Source organism: Bos indicus x Bos taurus, chromosome 4, assembly GCF_003369695.1.
Source record: "Bos indicus x Bos taurus breed Angus x Brahman F1 hybrid chromosome 4, Bos_hybrid_MaternalHap_v2.0, whole genome shotgun sequence".
NCBI lineage: Eukaryota > Metazoa > Chordata > Mammalia > Artiodactyla > Bovidae > Bos > Bos indicus x Bos taurus.
In genome coordinates this window covers 389,452-403,089 of record NC_040079.1, presented here as the reverse complement: position 1 = coordinate 403,089, position 13,638 = coordinate 389,452, and the positions used below count along the sequence as shown (strand labels likewise).

General features: G+C 47.4%; 1 protein-coding gene across 2 annotated transcripts in view; it reads right to left on the bottom strand.

Moving 5' to 3' along the window:
• The window catches only part of ESYT2 (extended synaptotagmin 2), a 78,553-nt gene extending 65,213 nt beyond the window's left edge, over window positions 1-13,340 (bottom strand). Inside the window, exon 1 of one of the 2 annotated variants that reach the window (XM_027538452.1) lies at window positions 12,943-13,340. In XM_027538452.1, coding sequence (XP_027394253.1) covers window positions 12,943-13,254 — 312 coding nt within the window. In that variant the 5' untranslated portion in view covers window positions 13,255-13,340. The remainder of the gene's footprint in view (window positions 1-12,942) is intronic. The other variant, XM_027538451.1, reaches the window with a different exon arrangement.
• Window positions 13,341-13,638: the final 298 nt, after the last annotated feature.

The following is a 13,638-nucleotide window of genomic DNA, read 5'->3' as shown; positions in this document are numbered from 1 at the left end:
CCTGATTTCCTCCGGGGAGCAAAGGCCTGTCCTGGGTGCTCTGGTCTTTCTACACTGTCTACACTCACTTCCTCCATTTCTCCACTTCAAGCATGATCTCAAGCACCCATCGCCTGTGAACTGAGGTATCCGGCTATGCTCCCAGGTCTCCCTTACCAGCCACTGGCTGCTGTTGGACAACTCCTCTAAGAACTCCTTTAGGGTTCTTAAACTCAACGTTTATAAGACAAGATTAACCATCTCCCAGCCTTATCCCTAGGCCTCCAAACTCCTGTTCCTACTGAATGGTTACTGGCGAAGGCCATCAGGCGTCCTCCCCCAGGGGCTCAGCTGGAGCCGCCTTCCCTCCACGAGCCCAGCCCTGTATCCCTCCCTCCAGTGAGCCGTCAGGGCCAGGCGCTGCTTCCTTCCTCAGGCTCGGAGCCGGTCCCCACTCTGTCCCCTCAGTCTCCTTGGCCATCACTGCCAGATTTATCTTGCTACACGTCCAGTTTTCAAATTGGGACATGCCATTGCTTTAAATGTTTCGGTGTTTTCCTGGCGTCGTTCAGATCTGGCCCAAATGCCAGCAGCGAGAGGCCCTGCTCCACTCCTCAGCTCCCGACGCAAACACTGTAGCCCAGCTCCTCTCCCCCGCCTGCACCCACAAGGCCACACGTAATTCTCAGGCACCAGGAGAACGGCAGTGAAGGGGAATAGTCACAGTACTGAACTCAAGACACAACATGAATCTGAGCCCAGAGGTCCAGTGGAGGGAAAGGCCTTCCAGAGCAGATGAGACAAAGCTGAGCCACCGCCACTGTGCTCAGCTACCCTCCTCCTGAGTATCCAAGATGGAGGGGCGCTCGTGGCTCTTCAGGAGATGGCCACGTTTCACTCCTTAGGACTCGTGTTTCCTTACGAGACAAAAAAAAAAAGGACTTAGCAGATGTGATGAGTTGATAAGCTCTTGAGTTGAGGAGCTGTCCTGCGTCCTGTGTGGGCTGTGATGCAATCACACACGTCCTCTCAGGTGGGAGCAGAGGCAGAACAGACACAGACAGAAAACAGAAAGTATGTGATGACTGGAGCAGCTGCCGACAGTGAGGGTGAGGAGCCACGCACCCAGGAGCGCAGCTCCAGAAGCTGGGAAGGGCCTGTCAATCCCCTGGTTTCAGCCCTTGGGAACTGCTTCCAGACTTTTGGCCCCCAGAACTGTAAATGATAAATCTGTGCTGTTTTAAGCCACCAGTTTGCAGAGCTTTCTTCTGGTGGCCCCAGTCCGGGGAGCAAGCTAAGGGGGCTGCTCCCTTCCCCTCTTGCCCATCCATGATGAAACAGCCCTCAGGTAAGTCCTGCTAAGACTGTCCCTCACACACACAGCAGTGTTCATGCTTTCACTTCCCCAGTGTAAAACCACAATCAGATTCAAGCTACTAAGTAAAATCAACACTTTCTAACAGCTCCGAATAGATTTCAAAATCTATGTATATGAAAAAACATTAATTTAGCATTAATAGATCTTCTGTGTTCACTTGCTATGCATGCAAGTATTTATAGCACAAATGAAATAAATTGATGATCTCAGTAGGCAGCTCACCTCAAATACATATATTGGCATCATAGGCATTACACGACAATTTATAATTGAGTGTAGAGTCCTCGTAAAACAAGCAATTAGTAGTTCACTGTTTCAACCACTCACTAGGTTTTCTGTGCAGACTCCTTGCAAACTGTTAGATGCTACAGCAGACATAAAAAGTCCCTGTCTTCAAACTCTTGATCCACAATTACAAGACTAAGCACACTTAACTGAATGATTGATATGAAGCAGTTCTGTGAGAAAACAAGAAGAGCATCGCCCAGATGAGGAACTTTCATCTGATGCTGGTACCTCAGAACATGAGTGGCAGACTCAAAACCCAGCATTTCACATGCACTCCAGGGTAGAATTTACGGCACAAAGCAAGCTGGAGGATGTTGTCTTTCCACATCACTGGGTTTATCTTCTGCAGATCCACCGTACTCTAAGAAACCCAGAACATAACCCACTGGATGGAAACAGAAGGAAACAACTCTACATCTAATATCAGTTAAATTAAACTATCATAGTTGACCCAAAATTTTGTTGTTGTTGTTCAGCTCAGTCATGTCCGACTCTGCGACCCCATGGACTGCAACACGCCAGGCTTGCCTGTCTTTCACCATCTCCTGGAGCTTGCTCAAACTCATTCATTGAGTCAGTGATGCCATCCAACCATCCCATCCTCTGTCATCTTCTTCTCCTCCTGCCTTCAATCTTTCCCAGCATCAGGGTCTTTTACAATGAGTCAGTTCTTCGCATCAGGTGGCCAAAGTATTGGAGTTTCAGCTTCAGCGTCAGGCCTTCCAATGAATGAATATTCAGGACTGATTTCCTTTAGGATGGACTGGTTGGATCTCCTTGCTGTCCAAGGGACTCTCAAGAGTGTTCTCCAACACCACAGTTCAAAAGCATCAATTCTTCAGCACTCAGCCTTCTTCATGGTCAAACTCTCACCTCCACACACGACTACTGGAAAAACCATAGCTTTGACTAGATGGACCTTTGTCAGCAAAGGTCTCAAAGACATCTCTTTGCTTTTCAATACACTGTCTAGGTTTGTCAGAGTTTCTCTTCCAAGCAGCAAGCGCCTTTTAATTTCATGGCTGCAGTCACTGTCCATAGTGATTTTGGAACACAAGAAAATAAAGTCTGTCACTGTCTTCAATTCCCCCCCCCTCTATTCGCCACTAACTGACAGGACCAGATGTCATGATCTTAGTTTTTTGAATGTTGAGTTTTAAGCCAGTTTTATCACTCTCCTCTTTCATCTTCACCAAGTTCCTCTTCACTTTCTGCCATTAGGGTGGTGTCATCTGCGTATCTGAGGTTATTGATATACAGTTTCAAACCCCCACTTTAGTCCCCAACCAACACTTACTCACAAGAGGAAGGAAATGAGCACATGAATTTAAAGGTTTTGCGTGACAGTCTCCTAATGGAACGAGCCACAGCCATCTGCTGTGTCAGGGCGGCTGCTACAGCAGAGCAAGAGCAACCACAGCCTCAGGCAGGAGACGGGGACAGAGGACGACACGGGGACAGAGGACGACACGGGGACAGAGGACGACACGGGGACAGAGGACAGGTGGCTCCGTGGACTGAGTCTGAGCAAGCTCCAGGAGATGGTGAAGGGCAGGGAAGCCTGGCATTCTGCAGCGTTCATGGGGTCACAAAGAGTTGGACACGACTGAGGGACTGAACAGCAGCAGGACAGAATTTAAGGAAGAGGCAGCGAGGATGAGGGGTAACAACACTGGCTCCTTGGATATTACTTTAGGATGTTCAGAGACAAAAGAGAAAGAAAATACAAGGAGTATTTTCAAGTGCAACTCATAACAAAGCATTATGGTAAACTCCTAGCAACAAAACAAACAACCCCAGTGAAACAGAAACTAACAGAAGCTCTGTCATTTGCCTGCTCCAGCTGAAGTGGGGGAGGCAGTGGCAAGGTGAGAGACGCCCTCAGGCAGCAGGAAGCGGGAGGTTAACAGCCGACAGTTAAAAGGAGGCATGAGCACGGGATTCCTAACCCTAAGGGACCCCCAGCTGCCCTGCCAGCCCTGCCGCTGCTGCTGTCGCTTCAGTCGTGTCCGACTCTGTGCGACCCCATAGACGGCAGCCCACCAGGCTCCCTCGTCCCTGGGATTCTCCAGGCAGGAACACTGGAGTGGGTTGCCATTTAGCCCTGGGCCTTCCTTATTCCAGCCTCAAGACCACAACACACAAGCCGAGGCTCCTGTCAGTGCCCACCTAATGATAAGGGCACTAAGGTTCTGAAAGCAGTGCTGACCTGTCAGAGAGCACAGAGCTGGGAGTGGGTGGGCCTCAGACAGGAACCCACGTGGGTCAGACCAAGCCTGCTTCTCGAGTGTGTGCCCCAGCGGCAACACCGTCACGTGTGACACAGGTCCCTGAGGGTGACCCACAACACTCAGTGCCCAAGGACTGCCAGGTAACACTGACGACGCCGGTCACACAGCTGGCTATTTTCAGACAAGATCAAGGACAATGCAGTGAGCCCTCTCAGCCATTTCCAAACAACCATCCCTATACCGTGCTACAAAAAGCAATGACTTGGCTTACCCAACTCTCACTTGCCAACACAGCACAGAGGAAGAAAAGCCCTTCAAAGAGTGACTGCGTGGGAGCACTCTCTTCTTCTAAAGGTTATTTACATAAGAGGGGATCTGGATAAATCTACTGTGCTTATTTTAACATCACACTATTCAAAAACAAACACTGCCCTCTAAAGCTAGACTTCTGCTTATAAAATTACTATGCTACTCTTAGGAGTTCAAAAATAGTTCATATATCCTGGACAGATTACATGAATGGCTCACACGAACCATCTTTTGTAACGTGAAAAGGTAAAAAATTAAATATCTCAAACTCTAGTTTTACCTTTTCTTAACCTTCAGTAACTAACAATCTCATTTTTGGAATCTGTACATGAGACAACTTAAATAAAGCATGGCACTCCCATAAACAAGACACTACTGCAAAAACCAGCCATGTTTCTGAAGAATAATGACGTAATGTTCACACCATAATGCTTAGTGAAGGCAAATACAACACACACATACATCCATGACCTCCAATCATGTCAATACTAAAGACTCAGAAAATCACCAAAACATTAATAATGGCTACCACTGGTTAGGAGGACAGTAGGTAACTGTTTTCCTTTTATTCTTCTGCAAAGCTTGAAATGTTCTACAATGAGTATGTATTCTCATACCAGAAAAACATGTTTTTAAAACTTGTCTAGCCATAATATAAAGGGCTTCCCTGAATCTGCCTGCCAATGCAAGAGACTCAAGAGACACAGGTTTGATCCCTGGGTCAGGAAGATCTCCTGGAGGAGGAAAGGGCAGCCCACTTCAGTATTCTTGCCTGGGAAATCCATGGACAGAGGAACCTGGCAAGCCACAGTTAGTCCATGGGGTTGCCAAGAGTCAGACATGACTGAGCCACTGAGCACACAGCCATAATAAAAGACATACAAGACAACATATTCATTGAAAGTAGAAAGATAAAGTTCACTACATGACTGAACAAAGAAAAGAACTTCAAGCTCAACTTCAATGACATTTTTGGAAATAATAAAAAAAGAAAGAATAATAAACACTTTCATATTAGTATTTCCACATCTGCCATTTGTGCGGTTATCACTAATTCTCAAGTATAGTCACCAGGTACGACGACGACGTCCTTTAAAAAACAGAGTCACCGCTGCTGACAGTGCCATCACTCTGATGTTCTCCTCTGCACATCCTGCTGTAATCCACTTAATAGACACAGAGATTGAACTACGGGTCTCAGAGGCATCCACTATGAGTGATCACAAGACTGCCTTTCCCAAAATAGGCATAGACAGGACAACATAACATTGAAGTTATATGCACAGCTAGCTATATCTACAAACCCTAGAAGAAAGGGTTTAATCCTTATCAATAAAATCTTTTACAATACACTGATTTAAAGAAATGCTGCTGCTGCTAAGTCGCTTCAGTCGTGCCCGACTCTGTGCAACACCGTAGATAGCAGCCCACCAGGCTCCCCCATCCCTGGGATTCTCTAGGCTCTGGAGAACACTGGAGTGGGTTGCCATTTCCTTCTCCCATGCATGAAAGTGAAGTCGCTCAGTCGTGTCCAACTCTTCGGGACCCCAGGGACTGTAGCCTACCAGGCTCCTCTGTCCATGGGATTTTCCAGGCAAGAGTACTGGAGTGGGTTGCCATTGCCTTCTCCTTTAAAGAGATGAGCTATTACTTAAATGCACAAAATGCTCTAAAAGGCAGACTCTTTTAAAAAAATGAACATATCATTTCACCAACTGAAAGATCTAATAAAGGTTTGCCTTTCTTTTTCCACATGAATAATGTTTTAATACACTTTTTTGATTTAAGAAAAATGAGTATTATTTTTATTTTTTAAAAAAGAAAAAACTGCTAGTGCACACTAAAATTAGGATTATTCCTGGATTTGTGTTATTATTAGCTATAAATTTCTGGGTTTAAGGCCTTGTCTTACTTATTACCTAGCACATGCATGGAACATAGCAAAGGTTTAGTAAATTCTGGCTCAGTGAACAGATGAATCAATAAAAGCTCATTTTTGATTCCTGCACTTAAGCTAGGCTTGTTACTTAAAATATCATCTACTCTAGGAAAAATTCACCAAAATAGAATAGTTTCCTTTTAAAAAAAACTTACAAGACTTTTTTTTTAAAAAAAACAGTTAAGCAGGGGAAAAAATGAAGCAAAACCACTGACAGGGAGAAAGACCATGAGAAAACTTGTGAATTAAACATGTTAAATGGAAAAATGCCATGCAAGACAACTACAGACACTATTTATACAAGAACTGTGCCCCACCCAGTTCCAAAAGAACACAAGGTGACTCAGTGTTTACAGCACAATAAGGTCCTTAGGAGTGAAAGCGAGCAGAGCTTGAGGGAAGGCGGGCGGGCACCTCCAGCAGCCCCTCCAGGCTGAGCGACCCAGCGGCAGCGTGGCGCTAAGTGTTCCAGAGCCAGGGCAGGAGATCTCCCGCACTGCGCAGGGTTCCCGTGTTCTGACCTCACGAGCCTGGTTCTGAACACATCGCCCAGCCCCCCTGAGACACGGGGGTGCTGCCTGACAGGTGGCCCAGTCCCCAGTTTGAGCACCTCCGCTCCTCACCCCTGGGCCCGGATGACAGTTCCCACCTTACTTACAACCCTCCCCCGCCCGAACCCCCACCAAGGAAAAGCCCAGGGATCCACTGTGCTGTCCTACTGGGCTCTGACACTTGACACCTCCACCCTGAGACACGCCTGATTTTGCTGTTCCCACTTATTCTTCTGTCCTTTAGGGTGTCTATATGCACACCTTCCCCCACAAACCACTTTCTGACCATGAGGGCACTCTTCAGCCATCACACCCCACCTCGTAGCTGCCTGGAGTAAGTACACACAGGAAGGGAAGGTGATCTCTAACACGACTGTAGGTAGTGGGTCCTTAGATCTTTAAACGAAGAAGGAAAATTAATCCGACAGTGTTGGCATGGAAACCAAAAAAGATAATAAATTAACAAAACATAACAAAATTCAAGAGTCTACAAATAGTACATTCATTCTAAAATCATGCTATGAAGAATTCCCTGGTGGTCCAATGGTTAAGACTCCACATTTCCAGGACTTCACTGGCGGCTCAGTAGTGAAGAATCCACCTGCCAATGTAGGACACAGGGGTTAGATCCCTGGTCCAGGAAGATCCCACATGCTGTGGCGCAACTAAGCCCCTGTACCCCAACTATTGAGCCTGTGCTCTAGAGCCCGCGAACCACAACTACTGAGCCCTCACGCCGCCAACTACTAAAGCCCAAGTGCCCTAGAACACACGATCCGCAAGAGAAGCCACCACGATAAGAAGGCAGAGCACCGCAACTGGAGGGTAGTCCTCGCTTGCTGCCACAGGAGAAAAGCCCATGCAATACTGAAGACCCAACACAGCCAAACAATAAATTACATAAATATAAAAAATTACATCTATATAAAAACTTCTCACTTCCACTCCAGGAAGTACAGGTTCTAGCCCTGGTAGAGAAACGAAGATACTGCATGCCACATGCTGGTGGCCCAAATAAACAAATAAATTAATTAAAATTTTAAAAAAATAGTGGGCCTTAAAAAAATAAAATCATGCTATGATAATGTCAGTGTTAGTTGCTCAGACATGTCTGACTCTTTGCGATCCCATGGGCTGTACCCCGCCAGGCTCCTCCATCCATGGGACTTCCCAGGCAAGAATACTGCAGTGGGTTGCTATCTCCTTTCCCAGGGAATCTTCCCAACCCAGGGATCAAACCTGGGTCTCCTGCACTGCAGACAAATTCCTTACAGTCTGAGTCACCAGGGAAGCCCTATGATAGAATATATCTTATAAAAAACAAACCAATTTACCAGCTAGATTTCTCAAATACACACTGTAATTACGTATCATTACCTTGAATTAAAGTTAAGAGTTTAGAATAACTCACACACAACTCCCTACACACACACACATTTAGGATATTTACATCTTTGAAGTAAAATCTCTATTTGTTCATTTAGCCAATGTAGCAGCAATGCTTAAAGTAACATCTGTTGTTGTTTAGTCACTAAGTTGTGTCAGATTCTCTGTCCGTGGGCAAGAATACTGGAGTGGGTTGCCATTTCCTTCTCCAGGGGATCTTCAAGAACCAGGGATCAAACCCACATCCCTATATTCTTTACCAGGTGGATTCTTTACCACTGAACCATAGGGAAGTAGAAAGTAACATTAGGTTTAAGGTAAAAATATTTATGGAGTTACTTTTTTCATTCATAAGCCCTCCTCGTTCATTAAATATTCTTTATAAATTACTCCAAATTTACATTGAAATAATAATTTTAAAAAGGTATAACAGCTTTAGTTGGAATTCCATAAGCAAGGTGGTTTGTGTGGCTTACTCTGTACTATAACTAATCACCTGTTTCACTTATTTTTAAAAGAAATTTAATGTCTATAATATTTTTCAATAGCACTATTGACAAGTAATTCACATACCATAAAATTCACTCATTTAACGTCTACAATTCAGTTGTTTTTAATCTATTTTCAACATCTGTGATATCATTCAAGGTTAAATGTCGCAACTAGTATAGAAATCATGAAAACTCACAAAGAATATAGTAAGAAGTTCACCAGGCCTAAGGAGAACACTAAGTGACTAGTCAGTTGTTGATAATTGTTTCTTCACAGGACCAAGATCTATATTTTACACAAATATTTAATATAACTTAATACAACATATATTAACTAAATATAACTTAATATAATTACATATATTTTCAATTCCTGTATCTGTTTAATTATTTACAGTTTAGTCCTAGCTCTACATTCTCCGGTCTTGAAATATAAAGTGAGGCTAATATATTCACCTGAAGCAGAAAACCCAGAGCACACAACCTGATGTATGCATAGATCCTGAATGTGAAAAGGTATTTACTGCTTTACGTCCGGCACCGTGGGGCCTTCTGCTCTAACTTCATGAAGCACTTGGCACAACAGTGAGCTGCCGGTGACTACAGCAGTAGCGGGTGCAGAAAGGAAACCCGAAGAGTATCCACATCTCTTTCATAGCTTTGAGGAGGTTCCAACATTTTCTCCAAGCACTTAATTGGTCTAGGGTCTAAAGTTGCAACTGCAGTTTAAAATAGCTAAACTCTGGGACCTGATGTAGTTACAAGTCTGTTAACGAGTCTTCACAAAACTTTTTAATAGGATAAGTCAATGATTAACACTGAGAATAAAAGTATTTGCCGTTCCTTTACATAAGACCAAACTTTGTACACATAATAAATTTTGGCTAGACTTAAAATTCTCCTGAACTTCCCAGAAGAACCACAGGAAGAAAGCTCTCCCTAAAGAAAAGCTAGTGCATAACAGTAAAAACAGCAGAACACATAAGCTGACGGTGCTTTAAATCTCAATCATCAAGGTGTAAGAAGCATAGAAGACCAATAGTCATTTACAGCAGGTTTGGGTTTCTAATTATTTGCTGCCATAGAATCAACATTAATTGGCAGCAGTGAAAACGGAAAAAGGGCAGACTTCACATCAAGTTCTACTTTTTCAAATAAACAAAAATCGTAGTGGAAAACCATCTTTACGCATCTCTATGAAAAACTCTTCAAGAATTTTCTTCAACCATACTCTAATTTTACAGGGCTCAATTGACAAGGGACAACCACAGGGACAACAAAAAGGCCAGTCCTCAATCTGTCAACTCAGACTTACCAGGTGATTTCCCTGTTGATGAAAAAAGAGAGTAAAGAAATGAATAGTACTGTGGTTCATTAGAGCTGTAAGATCAAAGTCTTACAGAACTGTCACATGTTAAATGAGAGCCGTTTTTCATATCCTCCTAATAGCCTTGATTTGAAATAGTATACACACTTTTCTCAAAGTATTCATATTTGTTTATCAGCTAACATAAATTTTTACTTTACTAAATAAAAAGAAGAAAAATTGTGAGTAAACATATTCAAAAGTGAAGCTAGGAAGTGAGTACCACATTACTTCATGTTTTCCTCTGCTTCTACCCTGCTGTGAATCACAGCTGTCAATGACCCACTATGAAATCTGCACAAACACATCTTGTTCAAAGCAAAATACCAACCAGAAGAACCTAAGTTTGTACAGTAAAAATCAAACTACTAATACAGAAATCTTAACTCTTCTTATATATGAACGATTTCTATTGCTGATTTATTCCCTAGCTATAACAGAACAGCAGGTCCACTTCTAGGCAGTGTAATTTACTGGCTTTATTAGGAAAATAACACATGGGTATTACAATAAAAAAGGTATTAAAACATCTTCCTCAAACCTCAGACTCCTAGGCTTTTCTTGGATATGATCACAATCAAATTTTGTGTGAATTCTCACAGCAGTTTTCTAAGCAATACAGGTGTGTTTAAGTGTATATACATGTAATGTGAGCGCAAATACAAATTTGATGAACAAGTGAAAAGCTGTGTGAAAAATAGAAATTCCATACTTTACGAGATGAACACCAAGGTTCATCAGTTTAAGTCACACTGAGGAAAATCCAAGAAAGGAATCTTTGACTAATCACCCTTTTCTTCTGTTAATAAAATAATAACAATTTGTCATGTCCTTCAATATGGTAACAAACATACCTGTTAATTTATTGTTAAAACAGCATGCATTTCACAACTTTCACAAGCACTGATGTTAGCCAACTGCTCCATAACCAACTATCTATGAATGTCAACAGCCCCAATTCCTGTGACTCTCGACCCTGATTATGTCTACTGTTTGGGTAATGTCCCTATGCTATGCTATGCTATGCTATGCTAAGTCACTTCAGTTGTGTCCGACTCTGTGCGACCCCATAGACGGCAGCCCACCAGGCTCCCCGGTCCCTTGGATTCTCCAGGCAAGAACACTGGAGTGGGTTGCCATTGCCTTCTCCAATGCATGAAAGTGAAAAGTGAAAGTGAAGTCGCTCAGTCGTTTCCGACTCTTAGCGACCCCATGGATTGCAGCCTAACAGGCTCCTCCGTCCATGGGATTTTCCAAGCAAGAGTACTGGAGTGGGGTGCCATTAATGTTCCTACTCACTGTTTTTGGTTACTTTCTGTAATCATTTAATTTGGTGTAACATAAGACACAAGATGCCACTTGAAAGTCCTTCTGCCTTTCCAAAAAGTGCATCTCTGTTCTTGGCTTTTCACACCTGGGTTTCTACACTTCACTCCTCTTTGCTGCTACTGGCGAAAAGCTACACCACACTACTTATTCTGATTCTTCCAAATACTACTGTGCACACATCCACCATGTATTGATAGAATTTTAAATTCCCAAAGTCCCTGACTGTGAGATTCTTACTACAATTGCTATTTGTCCTCACAGGTAGTAGCCACTAGGTTAGGTTCCTCCTGACCCTGGGCACTCCAGCTTTGCAACCTGTCTGCCTGTGTCATGTACTCCATGACAAATGTCTTATGACTGGAAACAGGGATCACACGCCAAGTCCTTTTCTCCGCTAACAGAAAACGACCCTTCTGAAAGTCACTGGCTGGCCATTTCCCCATGAAGTTTACATCAAGCCTAACATGAGCATCATTTATCTTAAAATAAGCACTATTTCCTGTTGCCTGAAACTGCGACACCAACTTATGGTTAAGAAAGCACGAGGAAGCCAACTCGATTGGTTTCCACATTGCATAAATAAATTATGAGAATTGCTGGGTGTAAACATAATCAATACCAGGACTCTTTCCATTAGTGCAACTCTTCCAAAACTTCCTGCCCCCACCCACCTAAAATTCACCTCGGATTCAAGTCTACCCTACATAAAAGCTACTCAGCTCATAACGTTACTTCCAAAGATGTGAAAACAAACCTCCAATTATCGTAACATCAGAGGACCTTTTGGCGGACCCCCCACTGCTCAACTGTGTCAGAAACAACCGAGAAATGGCTGAGGCGTCTCAGCGGAGGAGGAAACCGCCCTTCCCCGCTCACCGCTGGCCGCCTTCTCCGCAGCAGAGAAGCGAGCGGCGTCCAGGCCCGCGGAGCGCACCAGGCGCCCCGAGCTCACATTCCAGCGGCGGGAGTCGCGGCACCGCGCGGGGAGGCCCGGCGACGTGGCCGCGGGAGGAGCGCGCGGGGCGCGCCTCACCTGCGCTCGGGACCCGCCCGCGCGGAGAGGGGAAGGCGCCCACCCGCGGGGTCTGCGGGCCGGGGTGGGGGCCCGGCGACAGCGGCGGCGACCCCCGATTTACCCGGCTCGGACAGACGCCAGCGCCCGGGGCTCAGAACGCCCCAGGTGGGAGGGGTCGAGGAATGAGGGGACCCCAGACCCGGGAGGGGCGGGGACGAGCCCGGACTTCCGACCGGGCGGGCGGCCAGCGCCAGGACCCGGGTCGCGGCGGGCAGGGACCCTGACTCGGGCGGGGTCCGGTCGGGTGGGGCGAGGACACGCAGGAACCCCTGACGGGGCGGGTGGGAACCCCGACCAGGCGGAGTAGTGGCGGGCGGAGACCCCTGACCCAGCGGGCAGGCGGGGTCAGGGCGGGTGGGGACCCGACCCGGGCCGGGTAGTGGTGGGTCGGGACTCCCGACGGGCTTTCCCGGCCGGGCGGGCAGGCGGGGTCAGGGCCGGGACCGTGGCGGGCGGGCATCCCTGGTCTGACCTGAGCCAGAGTAAAGGTAGGCGAGGACCTCCCAGACCGAGTGGGAAGGCGGGGTCAGAGCGGGCCCGGGGCCCCTGACCCTGACCAGCGGAGGCCGGCAGGGCTGGTCAGGTCCGGGGGCGGGCCGGGGTCCGCGGCGCCCACTCACCCAGGCCGGCAAGTCGCAGGCGCGCACCCCTAGGCGCACGGCGCGCTCCTCGTCCTCCAGTAACGCCAGCGCGCGGCACAGGCGGGTGGCCTTAAGGCCGCGGCTCCTGCGGCACCACACGAGCAGCCCGAGCGCCAGCAGCACCCAGCTGAAGCTCAGGCCCAGGTAGCCCAGCGCGTACACCGGCAACAACAGCGCGAAGCTGCGCGCCAGCTGTGCCAGCAGCCCTGCCACGTCCACGCTCAGCGCCGCGCCGGGGGGCTCTGCCCCGGAGGCGCCCACCTCGGGGCCCGGAGCCCTGGAGCCGCTCATGGCCCCGCCGCGTACCGCTCCCCTCGGTTCCCGGCCGAGGCGCCTCAGCCCGCGCTGCAGCGCCCCTCTGAGGGGACGGCGTAGCCGCCCGACCCACCCGCCCGCGCTTCCGCCCGCGGCGCCGTGTGACGTCAGCACGCAGGGCGGTGGCGGTGGCGGAGAGGAGCGGAGGTGTTCCACTGCGGCAGCCGGGTGTGGCCCCAGGCCTGGGTGCGGCCCAACGCGCGGTGGGCCCGGCCCGCGAGGGACGTCATCCCACAAGGCCCGCCAGCGCCGCGGTGGCGGGAGGTTGGGCGGGGCTGGCTGGTGTGTGGCTTCTTGGCGCGGGTGGGCGGGGCGCCTCTGACGCTAGGGGGGCCGGGCCCGGCGTGGGTGTCGCCTCAC